Source organism: Terrapene carolina, unplaced genomic scaffold (assembly GCF_002925995.2).
Source record: "Terrapene carolina triunguis isolate 2854851 unplaced genomic scaffold, T_m_triunguis-2.0 Scaffold194, whole genome shotgun sequence".
NCBI lineage: Eukaryota > Metazoa > Chordata > Testudines > Emydidae > Terrapene > Terrapene triunguis.
This window is the reverse complement of record NW_020664545.1, coordinates 12,541,355-12,552,971: the sequence shown is the minus strand read 5'-3', so window position 1 is coordinate 12,552,971 and position 11,617 is coordinate 12,541,355. Positions and strand designations below refer to the sequence as shown.

Genomic DNA, 11,617 nt, shown 5'->3' with positions numbered 1-11,617 from the left:
ACGGGGTCACAATGGTTTGAAACTGGAGTAACTCCATTGAATGTAAACAGGGTCACAACGGTGTGAAACTGGAGTAACTACACTGAATGTGAACAGGGTCAGAAGGGTGTGAAACTGGAGTAACCCCATTGAAGCCAATGAGGCTACAAAGGCCGCAAGTTAGGCATAAGCAGGATCAGAAGGGGTGCGCCCCGGATTACGCCAGCACAGCCGGACCTTGAGCCCAGCCCTATGCGACGCCACCCCAAGGTTTCTGAGCCGCGCGGAGCCTTCCCCAGGACGTCAGAACCAACACACACTTAAAAAAGAAAATCAACAAACAACAGCCCCCAATTGAACCCTGAAGGGTTTGACAAATGGCGAAAAGTCCCTCCCCCCCTTAATTTTACTACGAGAACCAGTGCATGCAGCTATTCCTGTGCAGTGATACCAGTACAGTTAATACTTAGTCTTAGAAGGCAAGGCACATCATGTGGTATCAAATTTCGTGCAAATTAGGAAACATGGATTTTTTAACTTTTTTTCTTTTATACATAATTTTTTGTAAAGGGGGGGGGAAGGTAGAGCCAGTTATACAGTCTGCCATGCACATTATCAGCCAGTAGCTGATTGTTTGAGCTAGGTCACATGAGTTCCTGTTAAAGCACCATGCAGTTTATTTCTATTTTTTTTTGTATTTTTAATTTTTTTCCCCCTCTCCATCAATTGCTTTTTTTTGGACTTCCTGTGTCAGCCCCTCCCACAGGGGGGCACCAGAAATGAGGTCCCTCCGTCCCCCTGCCAGCTAAGGTCCCACCTTGGAGATGGACCTGGTATGCAAGGTTGGCCCTCCCCGTGGGCCCGATTGTGAAAACAGCTCCTTGGAACCAGCCAGTCTCGCCCCCAAAACCCAGCGCTGAGAGCAGGGGGCCTCCCCTGGAAACTGCAGGTGTTGGGATCCCATCAGGCCTGATCCAGCCCCACCTCGCTTTGGCTTTGGCTGGTCTGCTGGGCAGCGCAGGCCCTGGGAGCTGGGAGCCACAGGTGCGCGCCGCCACAGGCTAATTCGCCCCGAGCTCTGGGGAAGCAGGCCGTGTACCCGGGGCGGGCGCAAGGGCGCGCCCCTCTTCCTCCTTGTGTCTGACTCGCTGTCTGATGGAAAGTCACTTCCAAAGGCCCGAGCTCCTGTTGGGGAGGAGAAACCAGCATCTCTGTGTCGGGCATGCCAGAGAAGGGGGCGGAAGGGAAGCAGGCGGGGGGCACCAGGAGGGGGAAGAAATAGTGGGAGAGCACCCCCCCAAAACTGTACAAAGCCATAGGGGGCAAAGAGTTTGATTCAAAGGAAAGCATCTCCGATTTTCACTGGAGCCAGTGCCTAGACGCTACTGGGGCTAGAGAGAGAGAGAGAGAGAGGGTGGATGCGGATAGATAGATAGATAGATAGATAGATAGATAGATAGATAGAAGGAGTGTGTGGGGATAGATAGATAGATGGGGTGGATGGGGATAGATAGATAGATAGATAGAGGGGATGGATGGGAATAGATAGAGGGGGGGTGGATGGGGATAGATAGAGAGGGATCAAGGGGCACTGGGCTGAGCGGGAAGCCTTGCGGTGGGCAGGGGTGGTTAGAAATGATTGTCACAGGTGATCAGCATCTGCTGCAGCCGCGGGCAGCGGAGCGGGCTCTGTCTGTGCACCCCTGGAACGGACCCAGGGAGCAGCCTCCGGGGCAGCGGGGGAGGATGAACCAGAACTGGAATCTTTTGCCCTCCATAATTAACCTGGGTACCTCCTGGGCAGAGCGGGGACAGGAGGGGAGCCCGGCCTGGACTGTAGGGCCAGGATGGATTTTCCTGCCTCTCTGGCGAGGACTCAGGCCAGGCGCAGCGGAGAAGCAGCGCGTGTGTGGCTTGCAGGCCCCTGGTGTTTTCCTGCTGCGAAGAGCGCTCCAGTTCCCTGGCTCCCTTGTGCCCAGATGGCCCATTCGCAGCCTTCCTCTCCAGTCATCGCTCCTCCGCCATCCTCTTCCTCCTTTCCTGCTGGGACTCTCCACTCGGGAGTGTGCGCGGCCCTCGGGCTGGGAACGCACGGCCCCATCGCGCCCCTTCTCCCCTCGCTGGGCGCAGCAGAGCCTGGAGCCGGGGAGCAGGGCAGGGGCTGGCCGGCGGGAAGGAGCAGGGGGAGCAAACTGCCGGTCTTGCTGTGCCTGGGAGGAGGCTGTCGTCTGGGGCCAGCTCTAGATAGGGTCCCGTGCTGGTGGAGGTGGGTGTGAGGGGGGACGGGCTGACTCATTGATGTTCAGGCACAGGGGCAGGTGGGGACTGGTCCCACTGACAGTCCCTCACTCTCCTTTGGGGGTCTCCTGTGGCTGGAGAACAGCGGCGCTGGGCTCTCCGAGGGCACCGCCGGGTGCTGGGCAATGCCAACAGGTGCTGGCAGTTGGGTGGCACTGCCTCTGCCTGGATTCCTGACGCTTTGCTCCGTGGTCTTTGGGCTCCCCCTCCCCAGAGACACCTGCCCTGCGGCTAGCTCTCCCCCGCCCCCGGTGTATCTATGGGCAGGAAGCGGGGGACGGCCCCTCGTTTCTCCACCGCAGGCAATTGCCTGCGTAAAGCGGAGGAGACAGCAGCAGGGGCGCCAAGGGAGGGAGCAGCGCGGTCCCGCCGCTGATCTAAGGCACTAACCGGCGGTGCTGCCTGCAGGGGGACAAGGCTGGGTCTCCTCTCTCTGGGCCCCGCTGCATCTCCATCCCACCTGCTCTGCTCCACGCTTGGACAGCGTCTGGGCTTGGACCAGGGTTCGCCTCCCCTCGGAGCCCGGCCTCCCCCGGAGATGGGCAGCGCTGGCTGCTGGAAAGAGCGATGCCGGGTTTGTACCCGGGTGACTGAGGAGGATCTGGCCTTAGCCGCCTGGTATCAGCCCATCAGTGGATGCCTGGGGTCTTCTCTAGGCGAGCCCAGCAGCTTTGTAGCCACACGCCTGGCCAGAGCAGGGCGAGGGAAAGCTCTCCTCATCCCCGGCGTCTCCGGCCGCCCGTCTCGGAGGGACAGAGAGGAGCTGGTGAGAAGCAGCCGTTGGACCTTTAGAGCGCTCTCCTAAGGAGCCCGGGCACAGCATGACATGGGCCAGGGAGGGAGGATGGTGCTGGCTTGGTGAATTCGCACGGCTCTTTGCCGTGAACAAACAGAGGATCCGAGAATGTGCGGGTGCCTTTGTCCCATAGCACCAGTGCCCCCCCAGGCAGGGCTGGTCCTGGGAGCAGAGTCCCCCCTCTCCCTGGTCACGCTTTCGATTGCCAAAGGGCGCAGCCAATGGCCCGTTTCTCTTGCTGCTGTGTGTGCGGCACTCGTGTGCGGTTCGCTTGGAAGAGGCAGCCCTCCAACAACTGCCTGGCCCTCAGTGTCCTGGATCGGTGGGCGGAGTCCCTCGCCGAGCCCATCCCATGCTCCGCCTCGTGTCGTTTAATTTAGCTTCTCTCAGGCCCAGCCAGGAATCACAGTGAACGGGGCCCAGTTTGACTTCATGCCTCTGTGCGTGCGGAAGAGCTGCGTGCATCTCTCACCAACACATGCTGGCCCAGTTCTCGCTAATCTCCCAGGGCCCGCACGGCTCCCCCAGCCCTGCGGGCAGCAGTGGAGGGCCAGGGGAAAGCGGAGATGCTGCACCTCCACACGCCCGGCTTGCCGACGCCCAGGGCACGGCAGTAGACAATTGAGGCACTTGAACCAGTCAGGAACTGCGTTCTACCTCCCAGCGGGGTTTGCTGACGGCGGGGGCTGAGGAGCGACTGGCCGGGGAGAAGGAAATGGGGAACCCCGTGGTGTCACTGCCCCCACCCATTTGAATTTAGGGCACCTTGCCTACCCAAGTCATGGATCCAAGGCCCCCCACAAATGGGGTGGGGGGTCCCATCTGTGGTGCATCCTCTCAGGAAGCAAATCATCTCTCTTTAAAAAAAAAAATCTCCCAGCAAGCCAGTGCCGGGAGCTCCAATCTCCTGCTGCTGCTCTTTTTTTTATCATTCCCTCTTAAAAGTGCATTTCCTACAAAATGTGCAACACAATTGCAACCATCTCGCCACTAGTCTACATGGTACCTGTCCACAGGTGTGCATAGCTCTTTGTACACAGGTGCGCGGGGAAATCTCGCTCCAACCTTCCCTCCCCTCGGCCCGCCTGTCCCAGCCTAACTTTCCAGAGCCACGCGAGAAGAAGACTCGGTCCACACGAATCCCAGGCCCTGCCCTGGTAGCAGAGTCCAGCCCCGCCTCGCCCCCACACACAGAGAGCTGCGGGCTTTTCAAACAGGCCCCGCATTTGCCAGGAGCTACGCGGCGTAAGCTCCAGTATGGAAAGTTTACCAGTGTGGCACGCTACATTGGCGCAGCCCCATGCTATGGGCATGACACCCATGTAAGGGCGGAATAGCCCCACCCATGGGCTTCGACGGAGCCACGCCACACGCTGGCGTCGTGTCTTTCACTGCAGAGAGACAGACGGATTTGCTCCTGGCTGGCTCCGGCTGGCAGGGCTCGGCAGCAGGGGAAGGCACCTGGGGAATAGCAGACGCCATTGGGAGAATTATTCCCAGAGGAGAGATTTGGAGTTTTGGACTCAGCTGTTTCAGCCGATCTGTAATTCCACCCCCTTGATTTCCAAACCGAGCTGCAGGGCTAATTCCCAGAGCCCGTTAGTGCCTATCTGAACAGCAGCCTTATCTCTGCTCCTTGTACATTCCAGCCAGCCGGACGGTGAGTCTCAGACCCGTCTCCTCCCTGCAGTGCTGGCTCGTGCCAAGTCTCCAAGCTGTGGAAACGTCTCCCCTTGAAGCCAGTGCCCTGCTCCCCTCCAGGTTCCTCGCCTGGAACGTACAGAGGAGCCCAGATGCACAGCCTACGGCTTAGCTCAGGGGACAGCAGAGTTCTGTCAGTAGCCAGTACCCCTCCCCTTCTGCAGCCGATAGTGCCCAAAGGCAATCCGAGAAAGAGAAGGATTAAAGGGGCTCCGGCCCGTGTACCCCCACCACCCCCGCTTCCCCACAATGCCACTCCTGTGGTGCACCAGAAAGCACTGCCAAGATCCCAGGAGGGCTCCGTTCCCCACCCTAAAGAAGAGCATTTAATGGCATAGAGTATTTAAGAAAAAACAAAGAAAAGGCAAACGTGTTGTCCGAACTCTGGGCCAGCAGGTGGCTGGAGGCGTCTAGTCTGGGGTGGAACGGGGAGCAACAGCGCTAAGGAGCGCTCGCCCGCCCCACCCAGCACCTCTGGTTCAGAAACAACTCAATGCCTTGGTTCTTTGTCTTCCCACCCAGCCCCAGCACCCTCCTGGAAAGTAAACACTTTGCTGAGGAGGGTGGGCTGGGGTGGGGGAACCTGGGAAATTTGTTCTTTTCTACTCACGAGAGGCGAGAACGTAAGAGTAAATCAGAAAGACAATTTTGCATATACAACCCTTTGGAGAACTGCAGGCGAGACTCCGGCGTTGCTGCTGCTGCTGGAAGAGACCTGTGTCATGAGCTGTGTCCGTTCTCTTCCCAGGAGGTCAGCCGGCAGGGCAAATAGTGTTTCTGGCAAACGGGACTCCGCATCGTCGCGTGCGTGGATCGCTGTTTTGTCTGTAGGGTTTTTGTTTGTTTTTACTTTTTAAAAAAGTTTGAACCTTTTCCTTCCTTCCTTGTAACGTCTTGGGTGTGGGTCTCTTTTTCTTGTTGTCGTTGTCGTCATCGTTAATTCGCTCTCTCCATCTTCACCGAAAGGCTGGGCCTGGGGCTGTGTTACTTGTTTTCCTCTCGGGACGCCCAAAGCAGAGGAGAAGGGAGGCGACGGGATGGGGCAGCTCTGATTATCCCAGGTACCAGGACTGAGCAGGAAAGAAAGGGGGGAAAAAAAGAACAGATGCCGCGGTTACTGATTTGCATACAAGCCCCTCCCCCCACGCCCAGCAAAGGCTGATGGGAGCTCGTAAGTCTCGGCCTCAGCTTTCAGTGTATTAGAAGCAAAGGGACCCGACGCCCATGGTCACTGGTTTGAACTGGGCCAGGTGTTAATAGTACCTGGGTCACTGCAGGGCTTGGTGCCCCTTGCCTGCCATCGCTGAGCTGGGGCAGCGGGGAGGGCACTGGCCTGGGACCGAGGGGACATGCAGCTACTCCTGGCCCGTCTCAGGCAAATCACTTACTCTCTGTGCCTCGGTTTCCCCCTGTGCCTTACAGGGACATACTACTGCTTGGAGCTATTGAGTGCCCTGAGCGCCTGGGCCCATCTGCGCTCCCTGTGAGAGCCTCCTTGCTGCAGTCACATTTCCAAAGGGGGGGGGGCATGTGTGGCGTGTGAAGTCTGGGCTCTGCCAGGCAGGGAGCGAGCGAATGCCCCAGCCTGGCCCCAGTCAGATGCTGATGGTGTCTGCTGAGCTCGGCCGTGGCCCGTGGAGACGACCCCACTCAGCTAGATCGCACCGTCCCGCGGGTCTTCGCGTTCAGCCAGCTCCCGACATGTCAGAGCTCTGCCCACCCTGCTTTTCTCCTCCCTTCCCTTCTCACGCCCTGCTGCCTCTGCTCCCTCCAGCACCACCCGATCAGCTCCGCGCGGCGACGGAGCCTGCCCCACAGGACGTACGGCACCATGGGCCGAAGCCAGGAGCTCTCTGAACAAGCACCGAGCGCATCACAGCGCTCCCGAGAGGGGTGTCAGCATTAGGTCCATGCTACAGGTGGGGAAACTGAGGCACAAACCCCAGAGGACAACACTGCAGCTGCTGAGCTTCACTGAAGTAAAGTGAGTCGCTGGCAGAACGGGGACTCGAAGGCAGGGTTCCTGACCCCTAGCCTAGCACGCAGACCCTCCAGCCACACCGCCTCCCACCCACCAGAAAGCCACAGAATGGGAGACACGCCCCCTTGTCTCAGAGGAGTCACCCCCAACCCATCCATCAATCAGCACCCGCTTTTATCGAGGGAAATACCTCAACCCAGCTGGGAGATATTTGGGGAAATTCTGAAAACAGGGCAGGAGGACGCCATGTGGGAACCGGCCTGAGAAGTGTGGCCCTGAGAGGAACAAGCCCCAGGGCTGGCAGGGACCTCCTGGGCCCTGGAGTCCTGGCAGTTCTGGCTGATAATCCTGCTCCGACATACATCCCGCTCCATCCTCACCCCAGCTAGGCTCCAGCAGCTCTTCTGTCTCCCTGGGCTTACCCCCTCCCCCTGAGGCCCAGGCCCAGCCTATTCCAACCCAAGAAGAGCAGGTGGAAAAGTGACCTGAATGTGCGCTTTAGGCCTCGCTCTTTTGCAGCAACCTCAGGGCAGCCGCTCAGGACTGGGGGCCTCTTGGGAAGGGGGCTCTCATGGAGGGAAAAGGGCTGATTTTTTTAACAGGCTGTTTTCTGCTGCGGGGGCTTAGGAAGCATGGACCAGTGGTTAGAGCATGAGCCCCAGACTCCGGAGAGCTGAGTTCAGGTCCCTCCTATGCCACAGATTGAGCGCTGGCTGGCAACAGCTGGCTCCATTGAGCTGAATGGGAGTTTTGCCCTTGACTCCAATGGGGCCAGGACTTCAGTGCCTGCTCTGTGCAGTTGGGATAAGAGCACTGCCCGGCCCCACGGGGCGTTATGAGGCTAAAGACTGAGATGCCCAGAGGCTATGGTGGTGGGAGCCAGACTCCCTTGGGAGGAGCAGGAGGATGGGGCTGGCTCAGCCGACAGGGGGCTGGCGCGTTACATTTTTTAACACAGAGAGTTTTTCTGCCAAGGGTTTTTCGAGTGTTTGAGTCAAACGGGCACTGAGCAAACTCCGCACAGTTCAGCGCTCTCGGTACAAGCTCGCCCCTCGCAGCTGATCTGGAGTCACCCCCCCTCCTGCTAGCCCCCCCACCCCAGGTGCAGAGGCGCTGACTTTCTGATTTCCCTGGGGGGGGCTCGACCCCTGCTCTGCCCCAGGCCCCGCCCCCACTCCACCCTGCCCTGCCTCTTCCTGCCCCCACTCCTCCCACTCCTCCCCAGTGCCTCCTGCCTGCTGCTGAACAGCTGATCAGTGGTGGGCAGGAGGCACTGGGGGTGGGGGGGAGGAGCTGATCCGTGGGGCCCGCTAGTGGTGCTGAGCCCACACTATTTTTTTCCCATGGGTGCTCCAGGGAGCACCCACAGAGTCGGTGCCTATGCCTGGGTGGCCCCTACAGGGAAAAGCAGCCCTCCTAGGCCCGCTTTCCACCCCACCAGGACCCAAGGCCCATGAGTGAGTTCTCAGGGCAGGGTCCCCTCTACAGGCTACGTACTCTGTGCGACCTCTGGCCGGGAAGCCAACAGCCCCCTGCCACTGTTCTGCCTGCAGCTCCCACCCCCGCAGCAGCCGTGGGGTGTGCCAGCGGGGGGAGGAGAGGGACTGAAGGGATGTAAAAGTCTCCATTAGTACCACGGCTGCCTCTGATCCTCAGAGCAGGGGCCTGTAATTTGCCAGCTTCCTCTACAATCCTCCTCGCTAGCGGGCACTGGGTGGGTGCCCGCGGTGCGAGCTGCCCTCCAAAACCCAACCCCAGAGGCGGGTGGCGTCCGCCTGCTGCAGAGAAGCCAGGGCTCCGGTGTGGTTTGAGTCCCGCCCTAATCAGCCGAGGGGAGGGTGGTTGACAGGACAGGGCTGACCCCTCCTGCCAGCCCCAGCCAGGGGTGCCGCAGGGCAGCGGAGCCAAGTCCCTCTCAGCGGCCCTGCATGCACAGCCAGGGTCCCTCCTCCCTTCCCAACAGCTCCTCTCTGTCACTATCCATGCTCCTTGCTGCCTTTCCCCGCAAACGTTCAGTTCTTCCCCCTCTCTTCGCCCCCCCCACATGGCTAAATACAGTGAGGGATGGGGAGAGAGGAGCAGTGCCCCAATGCAAAGCAATGACAGCTCCCGGCACCCCCAGCCCCAGGCGCCGTGTGGCAATGTTCCGGTGGGTGGTTACGCAGTGCCCCTGCCTTTGCCTCAGTGTCCCCAGCTTGCCCCCAGCCCCAGCTGGCTCCTGGGCCAGGCTTTCTGCCACTCTCCACGGCTGTTAGTTAGAGCCCCCAGGCAGGGCCCCGTGCGCTAGGGGCTGTACATGCAGATAACAAACAGGTGGGGAAAGAGAGCATGGAAGTGCCTGGCCCAGTGTCACCCAGCAGGGCCATGGCAGAGCTGGGCCCGGAAGCCAGGTTGCCTGAGTTCCCATCCGGTGCTCCGCCCACTAGACAAGACTTTCTCCCTGCCTACAGCCCCTGCCCCACTCGCCTGCCTGTCTGTTGTGGGGAACCAAAGCCCTGCAAGCGGGCCAGGTGTGCTCGGCTGGTGTAAAGGGAATTTCAGCAGAGGTTCTGCAGTTTTACACCAGCTGAGGATCTGGCCCCGAGCAGACCGACTACCTCAGTGTTGGGGCTCAGTCTGCGGCGTCCCCCTCGCTGTGTGTCGGGGTGCAGGGGAGTGCAGTGCACTGGGCCAAACCCCTCCTGGGTGCCAGCCCCCACCCTGAGGGGGCGAGATGGACCGAGGCTCAGTTCCTGCACCGCTGCCAGCACGGGGAGGCCCCCCCCACCACCCAGTAGGGGGCAGCAATCCTGGGTCCAGGAAAGGGGCAGCCCCACGCGCAGGGACTGCCTGGGGGCCACACCACAGCCCAGGGCCCCCTTGTGCCATGGCCCAGCCCCGCATCGTTGATCCAGAGGTTTTAAAGCTGGAAGGGTCTGACCCTGTTACCCCGGCACTGGGCCCCGGGACAGGTGGGTGGCGAGTGCATTGTCCCAGTTTCACTGCCGTGCCTGCCCCCCCGCGCCGAGTGTCCCGTCCCCGTCGGGGCGAGGGACATCAGAGTTGTTTCTCTCACGGTCCATTGCAATGGGAGATTTTCACCTCCAGCCATTGGTCCTGGCTCTGCCTTTCTCTGCCAGATCACAGAGCCTTTAGGCCCTGGGTTTCTCCTCACCACGGTGCTTAGACGCTGTAATCCAGTCCCCTGTTGATCTCCTTTCTAACAGGCTAGCCCGAGCTCCGCCAGTCTCTCACCGCCGGGCATTCCCTCCAGCCCTCAGATCAGTTCTGAGGCTCTTTTCTGCACCCACCCGTTTGTAACATCCTCTTTAAACTGCGGCCCCAGAACTGGATGTGGTGTCCAGGATCGACTCCCCAACGCCAGACGCCCAGGTACAATCACCTCCCTGTCCCCCCCTCGAGCCAGCCACAGGTCCCACTAGCCCTGTTTGCCACCGCCTCACACTGGGGTGCTGGTCCACGCTGACCCCTAACTCCTTTGGGGTCACTGCTTGCCAGAGCCAGGCCCCACCCCGCCTTCCTTGCTCCCAGCCGCAGAGCTGCGTGTGAACGGGCCCAGCTTACCAAGTGACCCCGATTGCTCTGTCCTCAGCGCTCATTACCACGGCGCCAATCCTGCGTTATCCACAAACGTCACCAGCAGGGATTTCATGGGCACGTCCAGCTCCTGAATAACATCAGGCCTAGAGCTGATTGGCAGCGCCCCACTAGATACCGACTGAGAACTACTCCTGGAGGTCTGTCACTTTCCCAGCTGTTCATCCAACTTCCATGCGCTCCACTGCTATTGTACAGGGTGATTTTTTTCCCAAGGGGCTGGCGGGGGTGGGGGGGGCAGCTGGTACCTCCCTCGTGCCGCCCTGGCATTCTCTATCTGGCCCCACATGTACGGCCCCTAGACGCTGCCAAGGTTGTGCATTGTGGGGCAGAACTGGCTCCGTAATCTAGAGCCACGCCCCAGCACCAGCGAGGGTCCTGCCGCAAACTCCGCCAGCTCCTACCCCCGTACAGGGTCCCACGAGTCACCGGCTCCTTCCCTGTGCTGGACGTCCATGGCCAGGGCGTCTGTGGGGCTGGCTGAGGCCGAGGCCTCGGGTCGGGGAATGCTCAGCCCCGGCTTTGCGGACAGGCTGGAGGGGCTGGGGCAGGCCAGCCGAGAGGGCTCCGGCCCTGCGGCCTTGAGAGAATTGCTGCTGCCCTCGACTGGCCTCCTCTGTATTGCTCCCTAAGTCCCCCAAGTTCAAGTTCATCCCGCGATTACCTCATGTCTGGTTTCCGTTGGCAACCAGACGGCTCTGGGCGTGACCCTCCTGCTGCAGGCTGCGGGCTCTGGATCTCCCCGCCTGGATTCCCTGGCCTCTTCCTTCCACCTCTCCCTGGCCAGCCGCTCGCTCTCCTTTAACCCTCCAGCTGAACAACGCCTTGACTGCCTAGTGGTTAGAGTGGGGGTGGGGGGACCAGCATTCCTAGGGCCCAAAGCTGCGGCTTTTCCATATACTGTGCCGCTGACTCCCGCAGGAGCTGTTCCCGGCAGAACCGGGCCCCTGGGTTCTGTTCCTTACTGAGCCCCCATGTGACCTTCGGCACATCACTTCCCTGCTCTGTGCCTCAATTTCCCTTCCCAACCCATGTCTTTTAGCCTTGCCAGCTCTTCGGGTCAGGGACGGCCTCTCACTGCAGTGCCTGGCGCAACGGGATCCTGAGCTGCTATCATACAAATCAGTGTGAACACAGTCACTGCCCCCCTACTAATAAAACTCAGCTGTCTCTCGGCGAGTTGAATTCATTCATGTTATAATAGTACATTGAAATCCTTGGATGAAAGATCTATCTATCTATCTATCTATCCCCATCCACCCCCC

The 11,617-nt window shown here is 60.0% G+C and overlaps 1 protein-coding gene across 1 annotated transcript in view; it reads right to left on the bottom strand.

Annotated features, from left to right (window-relative positions):
* Positions 1-3,051: 3,051 nt before the first annotated feature.
* The window catches only part of NFIC (nuclear factor I C), a 149,022-nt gene continuing 140,456 nt past the window's right edge, over positions 3,052-11,617 (bottom strand). Inside the window, exon 11 of the mRNA XM_026654917.2 lies at positions 3,052-5,844. Within this exon, the coding sequence (XP_026510702.1) occupies positions 5,827-5,844 (18 nt within the window). The 3' untranslated portion in view covers positions 3,052-5,826. The remainder of the gene's footprint in view (positions 5,845-11,617) is intronic.